The sequence below is a fragment of the Stomoxys calcitrans genome, chromosome 1 (assembly GCF_963082655.1).
Source record: "Stomoxys calcitrans chromosome 1, idStoCalc2.1, whole genome shotgun sequence".
Lineage (NCBI taxonomy): Eukaryota > Metazoa > Arthropoda > Insecta > Diptera > Muscidae > Stomoxys > Stomoxys calcitrans.
The window spans coordinates 211,713,750-211,738,134 of NC_081552.1; the positions used below are offsets into that span (position 1 = coordinate 211,713,750).

General features: G+C 37.8%; 1 protein-coding gene and 1 long non-coding RNA gene across 7 annotated transcripts in view; one reads left to right on the plus strand and one right to left on the minus strand.

Annotated features, from left to right (window-relative positions):
* LOC106086479 (nucleolar protein dao-5) overlaps positions 1 to 24,385 on the minus strand; it is a 151,798-nt gene that overhangs the window by 3,306 nt on the left and 124,107 nt on the right. For 4 of the 6 annotated variants that reach the window (XM_013251187.2, XM_013251178.2, XM_059371037.1 and 1 more), the window contains 6 exons: positions 7,948 to 8,048; positions 7,709 to 7,823; positions 4,439 to 4,572; positions 4,092 to 4,382; positions 2,317 to 4,025; positions 1,661 to 1,851 (listed from right to left, as the gene is read on the minus strand). In XM_013251187.2, coding sequence (XP_013106641.2) covers positions 1,736 to 1,851; positions 2,317 to 4,025; positions 4,092 to 4,382; positions 4,439 to 4,572; positions 7,709 to 7,823; positions 7,948 to 8,048 — 2,466 coding nt within the window. In that variant the 3' untranslated portion in view covers positions 1,661 to 1,735. Of the gene's footprint in view, positions 1 to 1,660; positions 1,852 to 2,316; positions 4,026 to 4,091; positions 4,383 to 4,438; positions 4,573 to 7,708; positions 7,824 to 7,947; positions 8,049 to 24,385 lie in introns of those variants that run through there. The other 2 variants (XM_013251194.2, XM_013251202.2) reach the window with 2 other exon arrangements.
* Positions 11,822 to 24,385, plus strand: part of LOC131998582 (uncharacterized) — a 211,953-nt gene continuing 199,389 nt past the window's right edge. The window contains exon 1 of the long non-coding RNA XR_009396368.1: positions 11,822 to 12,999. This is a non-coding gene — a long non-coding RNA (uncharacterized LOC131998582). The remainder of the gene's footprint in view (positions 13,000 to 24,385) is intronic.

A 24,385-nucleotide genomic window follows, 5' to 3' on the forward strand; every position in this document is an offset into this window, starting at 1 on the left:
AAGGAGTGCAGTATTCCAATGAGTTGCTGTTGGTCAGCTCAAATAGAGAAAGCTGACCAACAGATCACATGCCTGGATCACGCAGCTGCAAATCCACTGGGAATAGAACGCAGTAAACTTCCTACAGTCCAATTTGCACAGGGCGGACTCTGTGTATATTGGCCACGAATAGGGAAAGAGGAGGGACCATATACAATAATTATAAACGAACAGCCCTCTTACATGTCCACTGGAACTGATGCATGTTGAACATATCTGTTCTATGACTGCGAACGCGGAAATGGCTATGTATGGATTCAAATGGAGAAGTTTCATGATTATCAGCTGACATTTTGCCCCAAGCAACAGCATCGAGCTGTTCCAGGAGAAATTAGATAGTATAAAAGACCTTTCAAGGCCCAAAGATGGTGACCTGGTGATAACAGGCGAATTTAACTCGCGCACTGCTGAGTGTGGAATGTGAACCACGGACTCAAAAGGAAGGACAATAATGGTGATGATAGCATGACTAGGTCGCCGACGTTCTGGCGACCTTTGAGGAAATATTCCTACAGTGAACTTTGGGGACATATTCATATTGGGAAGTTGGAGACATGATCTTACAGTCAACTTTAGGGAACTTTGGAGACATATTCTTACAGTGAACTTTGGGGATGTATTCTTACAGTCGAATTTGGGGATATATTCATATTGGAAACTTTGGAGACATATGCTGGCACTGAACTTTAAGGATATTCTTACAACAAACTATAAAGACATATTCTTACAGTGAACTTTGGGGACATTTTCAAATTAGGAACTTTGGAGACATATTCTTACAGTGAGACTTGTAAGGAGACTTTGGGGTCATTTCCATATTGTGAACTTTGGGGTCATATTCATATTGTGACTTTTGGGGTCATATTCATATTGTGAACTTTGGAGACATATTAATACAGTGAATTTAAAGGATATATTGTTACTATGAACTTTGTGAAAATATTAATGTTGGGATCTTTGGAGATATATTCTTACAGTCAACTTTAGGGACATATTCATATTGGGAACTTTGAAGACATATTGATATAGTGAACGTAAATGACATATTCTTCCAGTGAACTTTGGGGACATATTCATATTGGGAACTTTAGAGACAAATTCTTACAGTGAAAGTAAAAAACATATTCTTCCAGTGAACTTTGGGGACATATTCATATTGGGAAGTTTGAAGACATATTCTTACATAGAACTTTGAGGACATATGCTTCCAGTGAACGTTGTGAAAATATTCATATTGGAAACTTTGGAGATATATTTTTACAGTGAATTTTGAGGGCATATTCTTACAGTGACCTTTCGGAACATATTCATATTGGAAACTTTGAAGACATATTCTTACACCGAACTTTAAGGACATATTCTTACAGTAAATTTTGGGGACATATTTTTACAATGAATTATGAGGACATATTCTTACAGTGAACTTTGGGGACATATTCTTACAGTTAATTTTGGGGACATATTCTTACAACGAACTTTGAGGACATATTCTTACAGTGAACGTCGGGGACATACGTGAGGCTTTTAAAAGTACTTTTTCATGTCAAAAATATTTTCTGTTCAAAAAGATTCTTCACCTATAGTCAATAATCTTTTCAAGATTGGCTATCTCGTTACTTACTTTTCGGAGACCATTCGATGGAAATCCATTCTCTCACCCAGAGAATTGGCAGTTCTATGTTTTTTGATTGTTTAGTTAATATTCATATTCATCATAATAGGTCGGTTGCGGTGGTGCTGCTACTCTTGAGGTTCCGGTTTGGCGATTTGATTGCGAGCTCGACGACGAGATGACCGTTCGCCTGCGGATATCTGTTGATGAAAAATTTGAATCACTATTGTAGTTATTATAGTTGTTGTTGGTGTTTTGATTATTGTTATTCAGATGATGCGAAAGAGTTTCATATGCCGAATGTGCATGCTGTTGTTGTTGTAGATTTTGATTTTGAATTTGAGGTTGGTACTGATTTGGATTTTGATTCTGATGATGATGATGATGAGGAGAAGAAGGAGGAGAATAATAAGTAGACTGTGGTGATTGTGGCTGATACTGAGATTGATTAGATTGATGTTGCACCACAGATTGTGATGGTGGTGAATGAACACTAGAAATGGAAGCAGAAGAAGAAGAAGAAGAGGAGGAAGAAGAAGATAATGGAGATCGAACCGGTGACTGATTCTTATATACAAATGGTGTATCATTTTGATTTGATGATGATAGTGATGACGATGAGGAAAGAACAGAACTAGCTGCTGAAGAAGAAGAAGAAGAAGGACCATAATAACTCTGGTACGGACGATTATTATTGTTGTTGTTGTTGATGTTATCGACATGATTATGCTGATGATGATAGTGGTGGCTAGATTGATGCGGCGAAAGAGGTTTAAGCGTTGGATTTAAAGCATCATTAAGCGTAACATCGTAATCGTTTTCGTAGAGCTCATCCAAGGTGGCTTTATTCGATTGCACCGACTCTGGCCTTGGCTTAGATGTTGGTATGGGGCTACGTGGTGGCAATGTGGTACCGCGCAACAAGGGAGCACCATGTTCTAGCAAATGCACACCCGACATGGTTGACAATATGTCCATGGTGCTACTATCGGTGGTGGCATGAGACTCCGCTTGATGCTTGCCATGGGCCTGGCCGACAGGCTGCAGACCTCTTGGTAGATATGGACTGCCACCACGAGATGGTAAGAATGGTCGTTTAACTACACGTACCGAGGCTGGGCGACTGGTGGGTAAACTGGCTTTACTCGAAGGCTCCGTTTCCTCCAAGATAGATTCATCGGCTGGTGCTGACGAGTCTTCGAGTTCCTTGTTGCCACTGGACAACGCATCCGCCTGAGGTGCAGGGTTACGCGAGCGAATTGGAGAGGCAGGCAGTGGTTTGCGCCTGACTGTTGCAGCCTGCCCTCTGCTCTTAAGGGGCTTTGTGTCTATTTCTGGCTCTTCCTCTTCAACGATTTCTTCTGAAGGTTCTGGAAGTTTCTGTTTCTTTAGCAGACCTTTGCGTGCTGAAGTTTGGGGACGCGCACGTTTCGCCGGACGCTCGTCATAGTCATCGTCTACGAAATCCACATCATCTTGTGAGTGGCGGCCACGTGTACGACCAGTTAGGGGATTTCTGCGGCGGCTGCCACCTCGTCCATCGAAACGATCGCGATCCAAATCGTAGTCTTCCTCATCGTCTATGACTTTCTTGCCTGTCAAAGGTTTTCTCAGAGTTCGAGTGGGTTTACGGTTGATAGCACTACGTCTGGGCGGCAGATCATCATCTTCATCGGATAGCAAATCATCGACGGCTATGCGTTTCTTGGATGGACCACGTGGTTTTACATCATACTCATCATCCTCGGCATAGTAGTCATCATCCGCCTCGGCTCCCAACGGAGGCGCCGAAGTTGTGGCAGTCTTCTGTATGGGATATTTAAATTTAGACTTTTCATTTATGGGCACAGGTCGGGCAATGCGTGGAGGAGCTCGTGGCCTTGCATAAACCGATGAAGCCGAAGCTGCCTTGGGGGTGATGAATTCCTCTAAGGGTTTGGGGGTAGTTTTCACTTTAGGTGGGGCATCATCACCGGCGGCCGCCTCTTCTTGATCTGGTATTTTGGAATTTGGCTTCTCGTATTCGTCTAAATCATCGAGATCAGGGGCAGCCGTGGAGGAAGAGCGCTTTTCATTGATCCGTTTTCGACCAGCTTGTCGGCGTGGTGGCAGCTCTTCGGTATCCTCAACATCATCCACCGGGGGAACAACGGGTTTGCGGCGTCCACCGGCAGCGGGACGATCATCGTTAAAGCTACGTCTTTCATCGGGGTTAGCGCGTCCCGATGAAAATCCTCCCGGCTTGCGGCTGCTTATTTTGCGTCTTTCTGCTGCTGGTGTGGGCTTATTGCGCGTTTTAGACTTGGGTCTATCGAAATCATAGTCATCTTCAGCATCGACTTCATCGCGGAAACGATTGCGTGAAATGGGGCGTCTGTAAGGGAGACACAGTGGATGGATAAATCAAAAGCTTGAGGGTCTCTTTTTTTTTCTTACATACCTGGGAGTTTCATCTGCCAAAGAGCGTTTCTCATCTTCATATTCCTCATCCTCATAGTCCACCACAGGTTTGCGTTGCCTTGGCCTATGCTTACGTCTCTTATTCAGACGCTCCTCATAGTAATCATCATCATATTCCTCCTCATCATAGTAATCATCAATGGGTCGGCGACTACCAGGTCTGCGCAAAGGTCTTTGGGGTCTTACAGGGCGTCGGCGTTGTGTTGGTGGTGGCTCTGTGGTGGTAGTTGTTGTCGAGGTAGTTGTGGTGGCCATATACAAGGCATCATTTCTATGAAAGAGAGTTTGAAAACTATTAGAGCAATGTATTTGAAATCCAAAACTTACCTGTTCCAGTATTTTGTAGAACCTTCACAATCCACATCAGATGCAAAATGACAAATGAAAGTTTTCTGATCGAAGGCTGTAAAATTGGCGCAAAGGAAATCGTGTCTTATGCCATAGACGCAGTGATGGTAGAGCTGAAAAATTTTAGACAGAGATTTTACAGGACAGGAAAAAAAGCCAGGAACATCAAGGATTGCTAAAAATTTAACTTGGCAAAGACTAGGCCAATCTTGGTCCCTCCCTATATTGACGAGCCCCGCATACGAATTAAGAATCATGACTTGCGAATCTGTAACTGTAATGTCCGAACTCTATAGAAAGAAGGCGGGTATACGCACTGGCGAATTGTAAATCAGGGCGACGACAGTTAACCTATCCCGATTGGAAGAGGCCCAGTGCGAGGCACTACTGCCAGTATCACGGTCTTGGATTGACGGAACTTTGTTATGGCCATCCGGTTATTCGTTCGTTTTTCCTGGGGCTAAGAGTGGACTTAGGATTGCTAACAGGAGTCCCGACTGGTCATTTCAACGTCAGGTCTTACATGTTGCGCTGGGCGCAGGGAGAGGCTTTGCGATGACGAGCCTGGATTCCCTACAGGCTATTAGCCCTCTTGCCATTCTGCAGTTCTGTAGAGGTCTAAATTAGCTGACTGGATCATACTCTCGACAGTGAGTTGTTCTTTCTTTTCTTATGCGTTAGTTTCGTTTTTATACCCACCACCATAGGATGGGGGTGTACTAATCTAGTCATTCCGTTTGTAATACCTCGAAATATTCGTCTAAGACCCCATAAAGTACGTATATATATTCTTGATCGTCTCGACGTTCTGAGTCGATCTAGCCATGTCCGTCCGTCCGTCTGTCGAAATTACGATAGCGGTCAAACGCGTAAAGCTAACCATTTGAAATCTTGCACTTGATTTGATGAAAATTGTTCTCAAAGTTTTTTTTGTTTTTTGTTCATTATGAGGTGGAATAATCAACAACGATTTGGTACTAAAACTAATAATGGTCTGATTTTAAAACCAATAACAGATTGGTATTAAAACGAATAACAGATTGGTATTAAAACCAATACCAGTTCGGTAATAAGGCTAGTACCAAACGGTACTAATTATTTTGTTTCATCCATACCATCCGGTATTGATTTTGCACCACACGGTGTTGCTTTACTATCAATACGTTCGCATCAGCGACCCGTTCGCATCCGCGTTTCAGCGATTCCAACTCATCTCCACTTAGCTCGCATCCGCAACCCGTTCTCATACGCGACCCGTTCTCATACGCGACCCGTTCGCATCCGCGACCTGTTCACATCCGCGACCTGTTCGCATCCGCGACCTGTTCGCATCCGCGACCTGTTCGCATCCGCGACCTGTTCGCATCCGCGACCTGTTCGCATCCGCGACCTGTTCGCATTCGCGACCTGTTCGCATCCGCGACCTGTTCGCATCCGCGACCTGTTCGCATCCGCGACTTGTTTGCATCCGCGACCTGTTCGCATCCGCAACTTGTTCGCATCCACGACTTGTTTGCATCCACGACTTGTTCGCATCCCCGACTCTTTCGCATTCGCGACTAGCTCGGATCTGCTCTTAGCTCGCATTCGCGACTCGTACCCTTCCTTAGATCAATACACTCTTCCTCTGCTAGAGATCTTTTCATCCCGCAGACCTTGTTCAAAGGGTATAAAATGCACCTACCAACGAACCAGAAAACGCAATCTTCGCACTTCGCTTTGTTTGACGTTCGACTTGTCTGCACATAGTCGCACGATACATACGAAAGAAATCGGTTCGACTAGTCTGGAGGAATTTATTTTTTTCTGTTCCTTCATTTAAGAGCGAAATCGTAACGATTTCTGTACGTCGTGTCGGAGTAACTTTTTGTTTGGTTCATTGTAATTTTTGCATAGCAACATTTGGTTACCACGTGGAATTTTTGGAGGGAAGGTTATATTGTTTTTTTTTTTTTGGAATTGTGTGCGGTGCCGTTAACTGTTGCCTTGGAATTTTGGTTTCTTTAGATCAGTTTTAAGATATTCGTCAAGAAATCGGTCTGAAATTGGACCGATTCGTCGGCAAAATCGTCAGCATTTGGAAGACATTCGTCAAGAAATTGGTTCGAAATTTTTAGGCGATTTCGGAGAGATTTCTTGACGAGTTACGTCCCCAATTCGGTACGACGTAAAATTTTCCATCCGAATTTCCCTGGAATTTTGCTCCAACATAGGTGCGATATCGATACGGTATGGTGGTAAATATATCAGATTTCCCTCAGCCGTGTCATCCCGACAAAATGACAACCACTACTCTTGTTTTTAGCCACAATGTCGGTAAGATATCACTCTGACAATCGGATGAATCTTTCGATATCGGATCCGATATCGATGTCGGAACGAAATCGGAACATTTTTTTGAACTGGGGACCTATAACGCTTTTACGTAGCAAAGTTCCAAACCTAGCTCTCTTAATTTAGAAATTGTTTTTAAAAAACTGTTCCATGAAATTTTATAGCATGTTTTGAGTGAACTTCTAGGCAAATTGTATTCGATTAAATCGAAAATTAAACCTATTTGGGTCCAGAGATATAGAAGATTTAAGTAAAAATAAGTTGTCATAAATCATAATGATTTCTGCTGCATATCTAATATCCCAACCAATGCAAAACATTAAAGTTTTCTATTGCCCATTTTAAGGTTCTCGTAAGTTGCAAAAACCTCATGTGAATACATTGGGCAATGCTTGTGAATTGTTTAAATATTCCGATTTGCCATGTGATTGAGAGGCAGACATGCAGAAAGCTCGAAGCACTCGAATCGCCCGTACAAAAATGTTTACTTAATTTTGTGGATGGGAAAGCGAAACCGGTCGTTGTACTAGAGACAATAACATAACTTTTCTACTGTCAGCATTGAAGGCAGCTCAATAGACAGATGGATCTTTATGGCTTTACTGTATGGCTAGTTTTTTGGGTCAAGATCACAAAACAACATCCAAAGCAAATCGTTTTTGCTATGACTTACGATGTCGTCGATGGTGGCAAAAAAAAAAAACGATTAGCATTTAAAACGCCCAACTGGCCTGCCTCAGTAACTAACCGCCGATCGCGTGCCATTTTTAATAGTCAAAGTAAAAATATCCAAATTTTTTGAACTTAAAGAATGGAGCTCACTGGTGGTATGCCTGAGGAGGGGTATTGTTTCGAAGCCATATTTTTTATGGGTCAAGGTCATGTTGGTGTTGATGTCTTTTCTTTGTTATTTACCTGACATTTGTATTCGATGGATGCATAGAAACCATCATGCAATCCATCACACTTGAAATGAATTTCATCGTCCTGCGGCGTTGTGGACAAGAATGGATATGTGGAGAGGTTGTATCTGAAATCAGAGTAAGAAAAAAACGCATAGTGCAATCAATTTCATGAATCGATCGGCCACAAATTATCATCAATCAATGAAACCAATCAATGTGTATGTGAATGTGCTTTGCTTTGGTCGTTACCCTCTCAATTCCCTGGGTAAATTGGGATCCCAAATGTAATCGATTTGTGGTATTCCAGTCAATTTCGATTCCCTGGAGTTGGGTTTGGGTGTGGCTTCTGGCTGCAAATAAATAAAAAAGGAAATTTATAAAATGATTTCTTTAAAAAAAAATACAAAAAAACATTAAAGCGACTGGTTGACAGAGAGGATGAGGATTTAAATCCCCTAAACCAGTAATTGGCTGTTTGCGGTCTTTAAATAATAAAAGCAAATAACCTCGAAAGAATTCTATGGATGAACTTCTTGATACTCACATAATCCTTTATGGTTTTCCCTTCTATGCCCCTATGATGGTTCAATTCGGTACCTGTTAGCCACGAAAACCGGGAAATGAAACCGAAAATGTCGGTGGTCGGTGGTTTAAATGAAGTTGGTGTTTCGAATTCCGATAATCATACGTCATACAACGTACGATCAAACGCTACCATTATGGGTCTAGCGGAGGACCACTTGCCCAGAATGTCGTCGGGCTGCTCAAAGACCTCCATTGAGAATGTCAGAACCTATATTCCAGATTCCAAGGATAGCTTAAAGTAGGCCGAGTCTCGTAGACTCTTTCGATTCCTATTTGGGAGTGTGAAGCTCTGAGAGGTAGCAACGTGGATAAGATAAGACAAGCGAGAATAGCTCATCGCTCGCGAAGCAATGTAGTCGAAATGGGCAGCGATGACTGGTATTACGTCTACTAAATTTGCCAAGGACATTCCTTTAAGAATTATGGAATTGCGTCTACCGACCCTTATATTTCTTAAATGTCAAGGTGGATAGGCTAGTGGCAATAGCGAAAACTGACCTCTCTGAAGATGACAGTCACTAGTTGAGAAAGGCCATTGGTACGTTCAGGAAATGCGACTAAACTATTGGGTTGCCCAAAAAGTAATTGCGGATTTTTCATATAGTCGGCGTTGACAAATTTTTTCACAGCTTGTGACTCTGTAATTGCATTCTTTCTTCTGTCAGTTATCAGCTGTTACTTTTAGCTTGCTTTAGAAAAAAAGTGTAAAAAAAGTATGTTTGATTAAAGTTCATTCTATGTCTTATTAAAAATGCATTTACTTTCTTTTAAAAAATCCGCAATTACTTTTTGGGCTACCCAATAATAAGGAGCTTTGTGTGTCAACAAACTCAAGCGTGGATTTTCTGATTCCAAACTGACGTTCAGTATGCAGATAAAATTCTCTGCTCAAAAAGCGATTGGATTCACGGCCCAACTGAGCAGACTCATAACGAACATAGCAGGGTCATTACCCAAAAAGAGGAAAGTTTTAATGGAAGCCTGTAACAACATCCTCTTATACGATTGCGAAATCCGATCAGATAGCCTTCATGTCAGGCACAGTTCAGTTCAGTCAACCGCCGGACTAAGACTGGCATCGGCCTAACGGACCGTTTCGCTGCTGCGGTGCAGATAATAGCAAGGATGATACCACTAGACCAGCAGGTCGAGGAGCGTTCTGGACTTTTCAAGGCGAGAGTGAACAACACTGAACGTACACTGAAAGACTACAGAAATGAATTAAGAGAAGAGACTACAAGTAAGTGGCAGATACGGTTGAAGAACGAAGCATACAGGCGATGGAGCGCATAACTAATACCAGATATCAAGAACTTTGTATATAGCAGACATGGAAATGTAAACTATTACATAACGCAAATGCTATCCGGGGAAGTGCTGCCGCACCTTTGTGCCTCTATGAAAATAAAGAACACCTGAATGAGGCTGAACATACTTTCTTCCACTCCAAACAATGGGAGGAACCACGCTCGTTCCCTGAAGGCCAGATAGGGTTTATAACTGCAGCAAATCTTGTGTACAAGATGTTCTGAAGTATTGACAACTGGACCGCAGTAGCACGGTACTGCGAAGACGTCTTGAGACGAAAGAAAACTGATCTCGACGAGAAGGTAGGTGTAAGGGCTGTTTTGAGAGCCACCACGAAGTAATGCGAAAGCGGTGCCGAGATGGATTTTGACTCTTAAGGTGGGTTTTTAGTCGGTAAGACGGCCTGTAAGCTCGACACAACACATAAGTGACGACCAATGGGCATGTAGCAATGCATTTTCCCATCTTAACTCCAAATTTTTAATTATTATAATTTTTATACCCTCCACCATGGGGTGGGGGTATACTGATTATAATTTATTAATTATAAAACATCGAAATATTGATCTGAGACCCAACAAAGTTTATATATTTATGATCGTCTTGAGGTTCCAAGTCGATTTATCTCTGCCCTCACGTCTGTCTGTCTGTCGAAAGCACCCTAACGTTCGAAGGAGTAAAGCTAGGCACTTGAAATTTTGTACAAATACTTTTTAATAGTGTAGGTCCGACGGGATTGTAAATGGGCCATATTATAGCTCCCATATAAATCGATCTTGAGTCTTGACTTCTTGAGCTTCTTGGAAGCGCAATTCTTAACCGATTTGGCACATATAGTTTTGATATGACATCCAAAAACTGTGCCAAGTATTGTCCAAATCAGTCTATAACCTGATTTTGCCGCCATGTAAATCGATCTCCTGATTTGACTTCTTGAGTCCCAGACGGCGCAATTCTTATAAAATTTTACTGAAATTTTGCATATGTTGTTTTGGTATGACTTCCAACAACTGTGCTAAGCATGTTCTAAATCGGTTCAGAAACTGATATAGCTGCCATAGAAACCGATCTCCCAATTTGACTTTCTGAGCCTCTTGAGGGCGCAATTACTGCTCGATTTGCCTGAAATTTTGGAGTCGATATTTTTCTATGACTTGTACGGTATGACAAGTATGCTCCATATCGGTCAATAATATGATATAGCTCATATGGAACGCTATTCTACGTTCGGCTAGTGGAACAAATGTTCTGTCATAGTCAGTTAAAGTAAAGTAAGCTTATATATATATTTGAAGAAGTCATTCAAAGAACTTGACAAACACGATCCAAACTTAGCACACTTTGAATTGTTCAACTTAAAATTTAAAGGAAAATATACTCGCATAATAGGTTAGATTGGTTTGTCAAGAGCGTGAGTTTCTACAATAAATTCTCCCAATGTCCCCATGGGTGATCGTTTAGGCCATTAATCGACTTGTTGTGTACTCTAAGTAATGACAAAATCTGTTTCATGCTAGGAGTACTCACAAATCCTTTTCGTTTCCCTTTTTATGCCCCTAAACAGTGTTGCCAGTATTGAGGATTTCTCCCCAAATTGGGGATTTATTTTTTCGAAATGTGAACGACATTTTTGACTTGGGGATTTGGAGCAAAAATTTAGTATTTTTTGGGGAGGACTTTTCTTATATCCACCATCGAAGGATGGGAGAATATTAATTTTGCCACTCCTTTTGCAACACATCAAAATATCCATTTCCGACCCTATAAAATATATATATATTTGAAATATGTAAATTTTATGACAATAAATGAACCGCAAAACTGAAATTGGTATCAATTAATACCATTTCCTGCACTGTTAATCCCATATGAACTTAACATCCGTCTCCTCTTAAATAGTACGGAAATATCATGTTATTCAACAGTACTCGCATGCTGTCTACCTTGTTTATTTTCCTCAGCACGAAAGTTTGCCCTTGTTCCTTTATGGAATGTTCATGGGCAAATTTGCATTTACAAAAGTTCTTTACTTTGTAAGAGAAAATGTTATTGTATTAGTGTTTGTCTATTCCAGAGCAATGCGTGTTTGTTCTTTTGCCATGTTATAAGCTCTTTTATTCACTCTCTCGCTCTCTTTTTTGCGATTCTCAACACATTTGTTTTTTGTACCCCCACCCCCTTCGTTTAGTATGTATCCTAATTTAGTTCTTTGCAAATTTTTTCCGCGATCGGTCGCGTCCGCGTTAAAGTGAAATAAATTGTCAAATATTACAAAAATTGTGTTAGGAATGGTGTTAATTTTTGTAAAACCTCATTATTGTGCCGTTATTAAATATGAAAGTGATGAAATTAGTGCAAAATATAGCCTAAAAAGGCTGAAATCCAATATTTAAATTTTCTTGATAAGTGCGTTGAAGTCGTTGTTGGTAAATTAGCGAATTAGTGAGTGCCGTCATACGATACTCCCGTTAAGTGTTCGATGTATGTGCATGTGTATGTGTTGTGCAAGAAGATGTGTTGTGCAGAAGATGGGTTGTGTTGCTGTGAATCGCCAGAAAGGTTGGAAAAAAACGGCGTATTCTTTGTCAATGTTAAAGTCCTAGTGCAGTTTCTAAAAACAGCGAAATACAAGACCATTAAGTTTTAAGAAAATAATAAAGTGTGCAGTAAAGGTTTTTAAAAGGTTTTTCAAAGAAATGAAAATATAATATTACAAAATGAGAAAGAAAAATTCAAAATGTTGTTGTTGCTAAATAACCAAAGAAGCCAAATGTCGTCATCCGCTAATCCCGTTAAGTGTATGGCCAGCCTTGGAAAGTGTTGTGTTATGTGAGATGATAGGTTGGTTGTATTAATGTGAGTTGCCACATTGGAAAAAATGAGTATCGGCATTGTAACTGCCGCGGTTAAAATCATTTGCAATTATAAAATAAAAAGTTTCAAAGAAATATAGATGTGTGCAGTTTCAACCTTAAAGGTACTAGTGCGGTAATAAAATAATGTGTTTCTACTTCTACGAAGAGTCTCAAAAAATTTTAGTGTTGTTAATTTTGTTGTTGGTTCAAAAGTGCCGTCATGTTGATAAGCATATGTAAGTGTTGGGTTATATGAGTATATGAGCTGTCTTACTAAGAGTTGCCACATCAATAAAATTAAGAATAAACATTTTTGTTGCCATAATTTAATAATGAAAAAAATAAAATAAATAAATAAATTAAAAAATGTAGAAAAATAAAATAATAAAAAGTAAAAAAATGTAAGTTTTGGTTATTTTCATGTCGGCATATGTGTAATAAGTGTTGTGTTTATTTGATTTGCACATAGTCCTATGGCAATGAGTGAAAGCAGTAAAATAAAAGTTTATACAGTTTCAGAGGAATTTTAAGAAGTGCAGCATACAACTTAAAGGTAATTTAAACGAAATTATAATTTTTGGTAATATTCTAATGTTTATAATTTCTTTTGGTTATATTTGTATAAACAATAAAACATGAAATAATTAATAAGCATGCCTTTATTCTCACACAAAAGTAGAGAAAAATTAAAAAAATAAAAACCTTTTTTTTTAGGGAAATTTATTATTTTAGATCGATTCCTTTGTAATATTTATGGAATTTATAAAAGATATACTTTACTGAATTATTTATTTTGATTGAAATTACGTTTCGATAAATTTAGTTAACTCATTAACGACGAATGGGTAGAAAAATACTCAAGAATACACCCGTCTTAGGGAAATTCTAGCTCGAGTTAGGAAAGAGATATCCCAATGAAATTTGAATTGGCGTAAAGTAGCCGTCCTATAAGGTATGTTTTGGGGAAAATTGGCTTATCGAAAGTCGCCAAAATTGTATATAAAAAAATCAAACAAAAAATTTTCTCAAAACTGTAGGTGTGAGATTTACCGTTTTGTGTCTTGTTGCATTTGATGATCTCTATACTAAAACAAGTAAAAGCAGGCTAAGGTCGGACGAGCCGAATCTTATATACCCTCCACCATAGATCGAATTTGTCGAGTTCTTTTCCCGAAATCTCTTTTTAGACAAACAAAGGATAAAAAAAGAGAATTGCTATAATATTGGAGCTATATCAAGTTATGGTCCGATTCGGACCATAAAATTTCAGCTAATATGAGGAAGAATTGCGCCCTTTTGGGACTCAAGAAGTTAAATAGAGATAGGTAGATAGAGATAGATTTTTATGGGAGCTGTATCAGGCTATAGACCGATTCTGACCACGAATCGACCGATTCGATACGTATGTTGAAGGTCATGGGAGAAGCCGTTGTACAAAATTTCAGCCAAATCGGATAATAATTACGCCATCTGGAGGCTCAAGAAGTCAAGATCCCAAATCGGTTTACATGGCAGCATTATCAGGTTATGGACCGATTTAAACCATACTTAGCACACTTGTTGGAAGTCATAACTTAACACGTCATTCAAAATTTCAGCCAAATCGGATAAGAATTGCGCCCTCTAGACGCTCAAGAATCAAGACCCCAGATAGATTTATATGACAGCTATATCAGGTTACGGATCGATTTCAACCAGACTTAGCACAGTTGTTGGAAGTCATAATAAAACACCTCATGCAAAATTTCAGCCAATTCGGATAGGAATTGTGCCCTCTAGTGGCACAAGAAGTCAAGATCCCAGATCGGTTTATATGGCAGCTATATCCGGTTATGGACCGATTTAAACCGTCGTTCAAAATTTCAGCCAAATCAGATAGGAATTACGCCCTCTAGACGCTCATGAAGTCAAGACCCCAGATAGGTTTATATGACAGCTATATCAGGTTATGGAACGATTCGAGTCGTCAACATTTCAGAAGAAATTATATTTGAAAATTTTATTCGAGGATCAGGCGTGACTGCTTTAAGAAACTAAAATTTCAAAATATTTAGTTTAAAAATTAATTTTCGACAACATTTCAGAAAAAATTATATTTGAAAATATTTTGTCAAAATAAATATTAAAAAAAAAATAATAAAATATATATTTGACTTCAATGTAAATCACTTTAAAAACCTATTTTTTTGGTAATGGTTAAATAATACTATACTTGCCGAAATTTTCAATGAAAATAAAAGAGGAAAACAAATTTTGTCGAACCAAAATTGTTATGAAAATAAAATTTGAAAAAATATAAGCTTCGTTATTATAAACCTATCCAAATCTAAAAAAAACTAAAAGGGGAAGATTGACATTGGCAACCATTAAGGCAATTTACTGCACTGTTAATTCCATATGAAATTAACATCCGTCTCCTCTTTAAAAGTAGGGAAATATCATGTTATACAACAGTATTCTGTCTACTTTGTTATTTTCCTTTGCACTAAAATTCTTTACTTTGTAAGAAAAATTGTTATTGCAGTAGTTGGACCATTTCAGAGCAATCCGTATTTGTTCTTTTGCCATGTTATAAGCTCTCTTATTTCATCTCGCTCTCTTTCTTGTATTCTCAACGCATTTGGCTTTTGTACCCCCACCCCCTTCGTTTTGTATGTGTCCTAATTTAGTTTTTCGCAAATTTTTTCCGCGATCGGTTGCGTCCGCGTTGAAGTCAAACAAATTGTCAAATTTTACAAAAATTGTGTTAGGAATGGTGTTAATTTTTGTAAAACTTCATTGTTGCATCATTATTAAATATGGAAGTAATGAAATTAGTGCAAAATGTAGCCTAAAAAGGCTGAAATTAAATGTTTAAATTTTCTTGATGAGTGCGTTGAAGTCGTTGTTGGTAAATTAGCGAATTAGTGAGTGCCGTCATACGATACTCCCGTTAAGTGTTCGATGTATGTGCATTTGTATGTGTTGTGCAAGAAGATGTGTTGTGTTAATGTGAATCGCCATAAAGGTTGACAAAAAAAAAAGAAAGAAAAAAGAATTCTCTTTGGAGTTTTGGCAATTTTGTTGTTGGTAAATTGGCAAAGAAAACAAGTGCCGTCATACGATAATCCCGTTAAGAGTTCGATGTCTGTGCATGTGTATTTGTTGTGCAAGAAGATGTGATGCGTTAATGTGAATCACCAGAAAAGTTGGAAAAAAAAGAATCGGCTTAGTTTTTGTCATGGTTAAAGTTCTAATGCAGTTTTTAAAATGCAACGAAATACAAGTCCATTAAGTTTTAGGGAAATATTAAAGTGTGAAGTAAACAACATTAAATGTTTTTTAATAAAAATTAAAAAAAATAATAAAAAATGAGAATGAGAAAGAAAAATTCAAAATGTTGTTGTTGGCAAAGAAACCAAATGCCGTCATCCGATAATCCCGTTAAGTGTATGGCCAGCCTTGGCAAGTGTTGTGTTATGCGAGATGATGGGTTGGTTGTATTAATGTGAGTTGCCACATTGGAAAAAAATGAGTATCGACATTGCGGCATTGTAACTGCCGCTGTTCAAGTCATTTGTAATTATAAAATATAAAGAAACGCATGTCTATGCACTTTCAAAGAAATATAAATGTGTGCAGTTTCAACCTTAAAGATACTAGTGTGGTGAAAACAAATATAAAAGCTAATAAAAAAATGTGTTCCTGCTTGTGGGAAATGTGTAAAAAATTGTAGTGTTGTTAATTTTGTTGTTGGTAAATTAGCGCCGTCATGTTGACAAGCATATGCAAGTGTTGGGTTATATGAGAAAATGAGCAATCTTAATGAGAGTTGCCACATCAATAAAATTAAGAATCAATATTTTTGCTGTCATAGTTTAAAAATGAAAAAAAAAAAATTAATTTAAAAAAATCTAGAAAAACAAAATAAAACAATAAAAAGTAACAAAAAATAAGTTCAAGTCGCCATATGTGTAATAAGTGTAGTGTTTATTTGGTTTGCACATAGTCCTATGGCAATGATTGAAAGCAGTGAAATGAAAGTGTGTCCAGTTTCAAGGGAATTTAAGGTAATTTAAAAAAGAATAAGTTTTTGTTATTTTTTAATATTTATAATTTTCTAAAATTTTATTTGGTTGAATTTTTATAATCAATAATAAAATAATTTATAATAAAAAATCTGCGTGCCTATATTCTCACACAAAAGTAAAAACAAAATAACAACCTTCTTATACGTTTGGGGCTATATTTTTGTGGATCAATTTCTGTGTGATATTTATGAAATTTCCAAATGATATTTTTCAATGAAATTATAAAATAAAATTATGTTTTTATAATTTATCATATTTGTTAAGAAAATCAAATCTGAAAAATATTTTGTTTGAAAATTAATTATGGACAACATTTCAAAGAAAAGTGTATTTGAAAATATTTTATCAAAAATTTTAAAATTAATATTTTAATTCAATATAAATCCCTATGAAACCCGAACTTTTTGCTTATGGTTTAAAAATACTATTTTTGGTGAGATTTTCAATGAAAATTTAAATTATTATGAAAATAAAATTTAAAGAAATATAAACTTCTTAATCATATACGTTTTTGATCCATGTCCATCTCAGCCTTATATATTTACCATATTGGACATTTATTAACCCACTCCCTTCCTTTAGCATAACGATTATTTGTCGATTAACGTTCGATCAAGGCTAGCGTTTGGTGGAGGGGGTAGTTAATAGCTGGGATGTGTTTTATTTCAACGCTGTCACATAAGAAGAAGAATTGGTTGGAAACTCTCTTTGAAAACCATAATGCCAATTACAATATGGTACTCAAATGAAAGGTATTTAAGATCAGAAAACGTATCTGATATCCAATTGTCGGTCCAAGGACCACTTCAACCCCCAAAACATCCCTAAATCGAACATATTTACCGACCATGGCAATATGGGACTCAAAAGAATGGTATTTGCGAGTAGAATACCTATCTGATATCCAAATGTGAGACCAAGTTTCTGGCCTTGCCCAATACACCCCCCAAGCACGACTTATTTACTGACCATGACAATATTGGGCTCAAATATAAGGTATTTGAGTGTAGAATACGAATATGATATCCAAATATGGGACCAAGTGTTTGGGCGGCCGCCCGCCAATACATCCCCCAAAGAGGCCAAAACATCCCCCAAAGAGGACAAATTTACGACCATAGCAATATGGGGCTCAAATGAAAGGTATTTGGAAGTAAAGCACGAATATGATATCAATATTCGGGAAAAGGTGTCTATGGGGTAACCCCACCCCCATAAAACACCCAAATAGGAAGTATTTGCTAACCATAGCAAAATGAGGCTCAAAAAAGATTTTTTTTTGGAGTAGAACACAAATCTGATATATATTTTCAATGCCAAGTCACTGGCTGGCCGCCCCATCCCCCAAAAAAACACCCCCTAAACCGGTCATGTTTCCCGGCTATGGAAATATGGGGCTCAAATTAAAGGTATTTGGGAGTGGCCAAGAATCTGATATCAACATTCAAAAACAAATGTCTAGGGGACGTTTCACCACCATAACAACCCCCAAATAGGACGTATTTGTTTACCAATTAAATTTGGGTCTTCAAGGCAGTGGAGCTCGATATTCATAGTTTTTAGGGCCCATACCCCAAACCGAACATATGGTATTCGAATGGTATTCGAGATTAGAAAGCGAATTTGATATCCAATTTTGAGGCCAATGATATGAGAATAGAGCACAATGCTGATATAAGTGTTTGGGGGACCACCCACTCCCCAAAACTTTCCTAAATTGGGCATATTTACCGACCATGTCAATGTGGAGTTTAAATGAAACGTATTGGGTATTGGTTATATAGCACGGATTAATACTCACTTTCGGGAACAATTTTCTGGGGGTCTACCTCTTTCCCAAAATACCCCACAAAAAGCAAATTTTTACTTATCATCGCAATATGGGACTCAAATAAAGTTGTTTGGGAGTAGAATACGAATCCGATATCCAAATGTGGGACCATGCATTTGGGGCAACGCCCCTTTCCCAAAACACCCCCCAAAGGGTACAAATTTACCGACCATGCCAATATGTGGCTCAAATGAAAGGTATGGGAGATTAGAAAACGAATTTGATAACCAATTTTGGGGCCATGTGTTTGGCCCTATATACTTCCCTTAAACCAATGACAGTATGGGGTTTAAATACATGGTATTTGAGAGAAGAACACGATGATGAGATTATTTTCAGGGCCAAGTGTCACCTCACCGCCGAAACACACCCAAAATCGGACATCATAAGAATATCGGGATGAAATAAAGTCTTTTCAAAAAAAAAAAAAAAAAAATAATAATAAAATTCAGAAAAATGCATGAAAACTTTATTTGAATCGATAGTACGGTCCATATAATTTAATGTTTGAAGATTATTTTATGAAATTGTAGACTGTGACTGCGCCTCAAATGGTCCATCCGCTTAGTGCTATTTTAGCATTCTTTTTCCAACATTTCGGCCGATATCTCACGAATAAATGCTTCAATGTCGTCTTCCAATGTGTCAACTGAAGCGGGCTTGTCTGTGTAGGCATGAGCTTTAACATAGCTCACAAAAACTAGTCCCGAATGTGAAATAGAATGTTCACCGAATTCGCCTCTCAATAAGTCCATTGTTAAGCGTGCAGTGTGGCATGTGGCAGTGTCTTGTGGAAACCACATGTCATGCAACTCAAGCTCTTGCATTTTGGGCAAAAAAAGTTGGATATCATCTCACGATAGCACTTACCATTCATAGTTACGTTACGATTCGCATCATCTTTGAAGAAGTACGGTCCAATGATGCCACCAGCCCATAAACCCCACCAAACCGTGACTTTTTCTGGATGCATTGGTAGCTCTTGCAATGCTTCTGGCTGATCTTCACTCCAAAATCGACAATTCTGCTTATTTATGTACCCAATGAGCTTCGTCGCTGAAGAAGAAGAAGAAGCGCGCGATGAACTTTCTTAACAGAGCACGCATTTTGATAATAAAATTCAATAATTTGCAAGCATTGTTCGTTTGTAAGACGAGTCTTGGTTAAAACTGCAAATGTTTGACAGTGAAACAAAACACGAAACGTGCGAGAGCAATTTAAACCAGAGAATAGCTAGAAAATCACCCTTTATTAAGTCTCCCGTCATCCAACCAGCATATGGTCCAGATCAGACTTTATTTAGATATAACTGCCATATAGACCGATCTTCCAATTTAGACTCTTAACCCCTTAAAAAGCTAGTTTGTTGCCTGATTTCGCTGAGACTGTGACTTGTATAAAAGTTCTCCTCAGACCTGATTCAAATATGACCCAGATCAGCCCCCATTTGCGTATTACTATGGATATGGCAGTGAAGCTATTATAAAAGAGGATGGTTATTTTATCCATGGTGGTGGGTACCCAAAGTTCGGCACGGACGAATTAAACACGTTTTTTACTAGTCTATGGTAATAAAACCAAACTAAAACTTAAGTTTCTATCTAAATTTTTTTGTAAAACCCAACATTTTCCATATAATTCGAATTTTTATTAAATTTAACACAAACGTTATGGCACAAATTAAATGGGAAAAGTGACATTGACAACAATAAAGGCAATTTTCTATAATGTTAATCAGCTACGCACTTAACATCCGTCTCCTCTTAAACAGTACGTACATATCATGTTATTCAACAGTATACTGCCTACTTTTTTATTTTGCTCTGCACAAAAAAGTTCTTTACTTCGTAAGAGAATATTTTATTGTATTAGTTACTCTAATCCAGAGTAATCCGTATTTGTTCTTTTGCCATGTTAAAAACTCTCTTATTCCATCTCGCTCTCTTTCTTTCATTCTCAACACATTTTGCTTTTGTACCCCCACCCCATTTCTTTAGTATGTAGGTATGCATCCCAATTTAGTATTTTGCAAATTTGTTCCGCGATCGGTCGGATCCGCGTTAAAGTCAGACAAAATTGTCAAATATTACAAAAATGTTGCTAGGGATGGTGTTAATTTTTATAAAACTTCATTGCTGTGCCATTATTTAATATGTAAGAGATGAAATTAGTGTAATATGTAGTCTAAAAAGGCTAAAATCAAATGTTAAAATTTTCTTGATGAGTGCGTTGCAGTTGTTGTTGGTAAATTAGCGAATTAGAGCGTGCCGTCATACGATACTCCCGTTAAGTGTTCGATGTATGTGCATGTGGATGTGTTGTGCAAGAAGATGTGTTGTGTTAATGTGAATTCATGTTAACACAACTCATCTTCGATTAATCGCCATAAAGGTTGAAAAAAAGGATCAGAATATGTGCTGTCGTTTGTAGTCCTATTGTAATGTTTAAAAGCAGGGGAAAACAAGTCTATTCAGTTTTAAATAAATAAATAAAAAGTGTGCAGTATGCAACCTAGGAGTTTGATTAATAAGAAATGAAAAAAAAAAAATAATAATAAAATATGTCTCTGCTTGTTATTCTCTTTAGAGTTTTGGCAATTTTGTTGTTGGCAAATTAGCAAAGAAGACAAGTGCCGTCATACGATATCCCCGTTAAGTGTTTGGCGAGCATTTGTTAGTGTAGTGTTATGTGAGAAAATGTATTGCATTAATGTCAGTTGCCACATTGGGAAAAATGAGAATCGGCATTGTAGGTGTCGCGCTTAAAGTCATATTGCAATTATTGAAAGCAGTGAAATGTATGTCTATACAGTTTCAAGAAAATATAAAAATTAACAGTTTTCAACTTTAGAGGTAATTTAATTATAAATGAAACTAAAAATAATAAAAGAATTTATCCCTGTTTGTAACAAAGAAGGGTTTAAGTAATTGTGTGGTGTTGTTGTGCGAGCAGATGTGTTGTTTTGATATAAGTTTTCATATTCATAATTTTTTTAAATCGTAAATCTTATTTTTTTCTCTCATAATTAAAAAAAAAAATAAATAAAACAAGTAAACAATTTGGATACCCACCCCCTCGGATATATATGTAAACCCCCTTTCGTCACAATCCGGTGAAAATTGGATAACTTATGCACCCAAATTCGGCACGGACATTGAGTGGTCTAATAAATATAAGTCACTGTAAAATTTTGTAGAATAAAATATTGGTCTTTTTGGCAGCTATATCCAAATATAAACCGATCTGAACCATATAGAACACGGATGTCGAAAAGCCTAACATAAATCACTGCGTCAAATTTCAACGAAATCGGATAATAAATGCGCTTTTTATAGGGTCAAGAATTTAAATCGAGAGATCGTTCTATATTTCACCTTTAACCAGCAAAATTGGGTAATAAATTAATCTTTTTTAGGTTCCAGACCCTCAAACGGCAGATCGGTCTATATGGCAGCTATATTAAAATATAGTTCGGTCTGAACCATATTAAGGTCCGATGTTGGAAGGCCTTAAACTACTCACTATTTCAAATTTCAGCGAAATCGGGTAATAAAAAAAGCTTTGATGGGTTTCAGACTCCTTATCAGCAGATTGGTATATATGACAGCTGTATCCAAATATAGTTCGATCTGTACCATATTTAGGTCCGATATTGGGAAGCCTAAAACTACTCACTATTTCAAATTTCAGCGAAATCGGTTAAAAATAAAGCTTTTATAGGCTTCAGTCCGTTAAACGGCAGATCGGTTTATATGGCAGCTATGTCTAAATATAATCCGATCTGAACCATATTTGAGTCGAATGTGGGGAGACTTATAACAACTCACTGTTTCAAATTTCAGCGAAATCGGATAAAAATAAAGCGTTTATGGGCTTTAGAGCCTTTATCGGTAGATCGGTCTATATGGCAGCTATATCTTAATATTGTTCGATCTGAACCATATTAAGGTCCGATGTTGGAAGGCCTAAAACTACTCACCGTTTCAAATTACAGCGAAATCGGTTGAAAAACAAAGCTTTTATGGTCTTTAGATCCTTTTTCGGGAGATCGGTCTATATGGCAGCCATATCTAATTATAGTACGATCTGAACCATATTTGAGTCGAATGTGGGGAGACTTAAAACAACTCACTGTTTCAAATTTCAGCGAAATCGGTTAAAAAGTAAAGCGTTTATGGGCTTCAAAGCTTTTATCGGCGGATCGGTCTATATATCCAACTATGTCCAAATATGTTTCGGTTTGGCCCTTTCAAAAACTTAACCTGCGTGCATCAAAAAGACGTATCCGTGCCAAATTTCATCTCAATATCTAAATTTTTGAAGGTTGTAGAGTGATTACCAAAGACAGACGGACAGACACACGAACATAGTTAAATCGTTTTAGAATTTTACGATGATCCGAAATATATATACTTTGTAGGGTCGGAAATTGGTACTTCGATGAGTTGCAAACGGAATGACTAAATGAATATACCCCTTACCTATGGTGGTGGGTATAAAAATTCTATTTTAAAGAATTTTATTTTGTCGGAGCGAATTTTGAGATTGGAAACTGCTCCGCTCCGGGTTCAAAAAATTTCGCTCCCTCTCTGACAAATATAAGCCCGCTCCGTTCCGAATCCCTGATATCACCTTATATCGATGAAATTTGGAATTGAGAATAGTTTTGGACCCTTCAACATCTTTGCCCGATTGCAGCAGATGTGATTATAATTGGATGTAGCAGTATTTAGACCCATTGAACGATTTCAATTCTTTACGAAATTTGGTTGATAAGTGTGGCCATGATGGTCGGTATTCAAATTTAGCAATGTCGAACTTCTTTAAACTAGCCTCCATGTGAACACACCTTAGGTGGGCTACCCATTTAAACTAAACCCGAACCTAGACCTTCTAAAACTTCTCCACAAAGAGGTTTCGCTATGTAAACACAAATTGCAAATTCGTCCATGAATATTACATTAAGGAACAGGGTTTCGCTCTGAGTCCATCTCCCAAAGGTAAATATCGTACTCGACGCATAATTAAAAAACTAGGCCGATGTCTTTTGTTTCTAGACCACTTTTTTGCTCTTTAGACTCTGCCAAAGCAAGAGGTCTCTTGTCATGGAGCTAAAATGAGATTCAGGCTGCAATCCTTGAGAGATATTCATGGCAATATTTTGCAAATGCAAATTTGCCCAAGAACATTCCATTAAGGAACAGGGGCAAACTTCTCCAATGAGTGCAGTTCGATTCAATTTTAAGCTCAATGATAAGGGACCTCCTTTTTATAGCCGAGTCCGAACGGCGTGCCGCAGAGCAACATCACTTTGGGGAGAAGTTCTTATATGGCATAGTTCCTCACAAATGTCGCCAGCATTACGAGGGGATAACCACCGCTGAAAACTTTTCTGATGTTCCTGCCAGGATTCGAACTCAGGCGTTCAGCGTCATAGGCGGTAATATTTTACAAATGACATTTGCAGTTTCAGCCGTTTTACCATGGTCTAGATGATTCAGCCAGCAATTACCTATTTTTACCTAACATTAAGGCCTAAAAAGCTTTACATTCTCTCTCCCGTTTTAAGAAATAGGGTCTACTGTTATTCCCACAATCAAGTGCCACTAAGTCCCAATAATTCTGTAAACTTTCTAAATAATTTCGAAATAATTCACCATTTATTTAATTTTTGTTCAAATATATGCCGGTTAAACAATGTCGCGCATGTGCGCATGCGCCTATTGATATTCATTACAACGAAACGAAAACCCCACCAAAGGTTAATGACTTTCTTATAACATGAAAATATAAAAGAAAAATAAATAAATAATGGCCGAAAATGCGATTCTTGAGATTGAACGTGATCAGTTTAATAAAATTTAAATACTTTCGCCCCCGCATACGAATGATAAGCAAAAACTTAAACAAAACTCAATAAGGCCCACCATAAAAGGTTAAGTAAGTAAGTGGAACACAACGCATTGAAAGATTCAATGACCCATAGAGTGGCTGCCATAATTAACGTTAAACATGCATTTGGCTACTGTTTGCTAGTC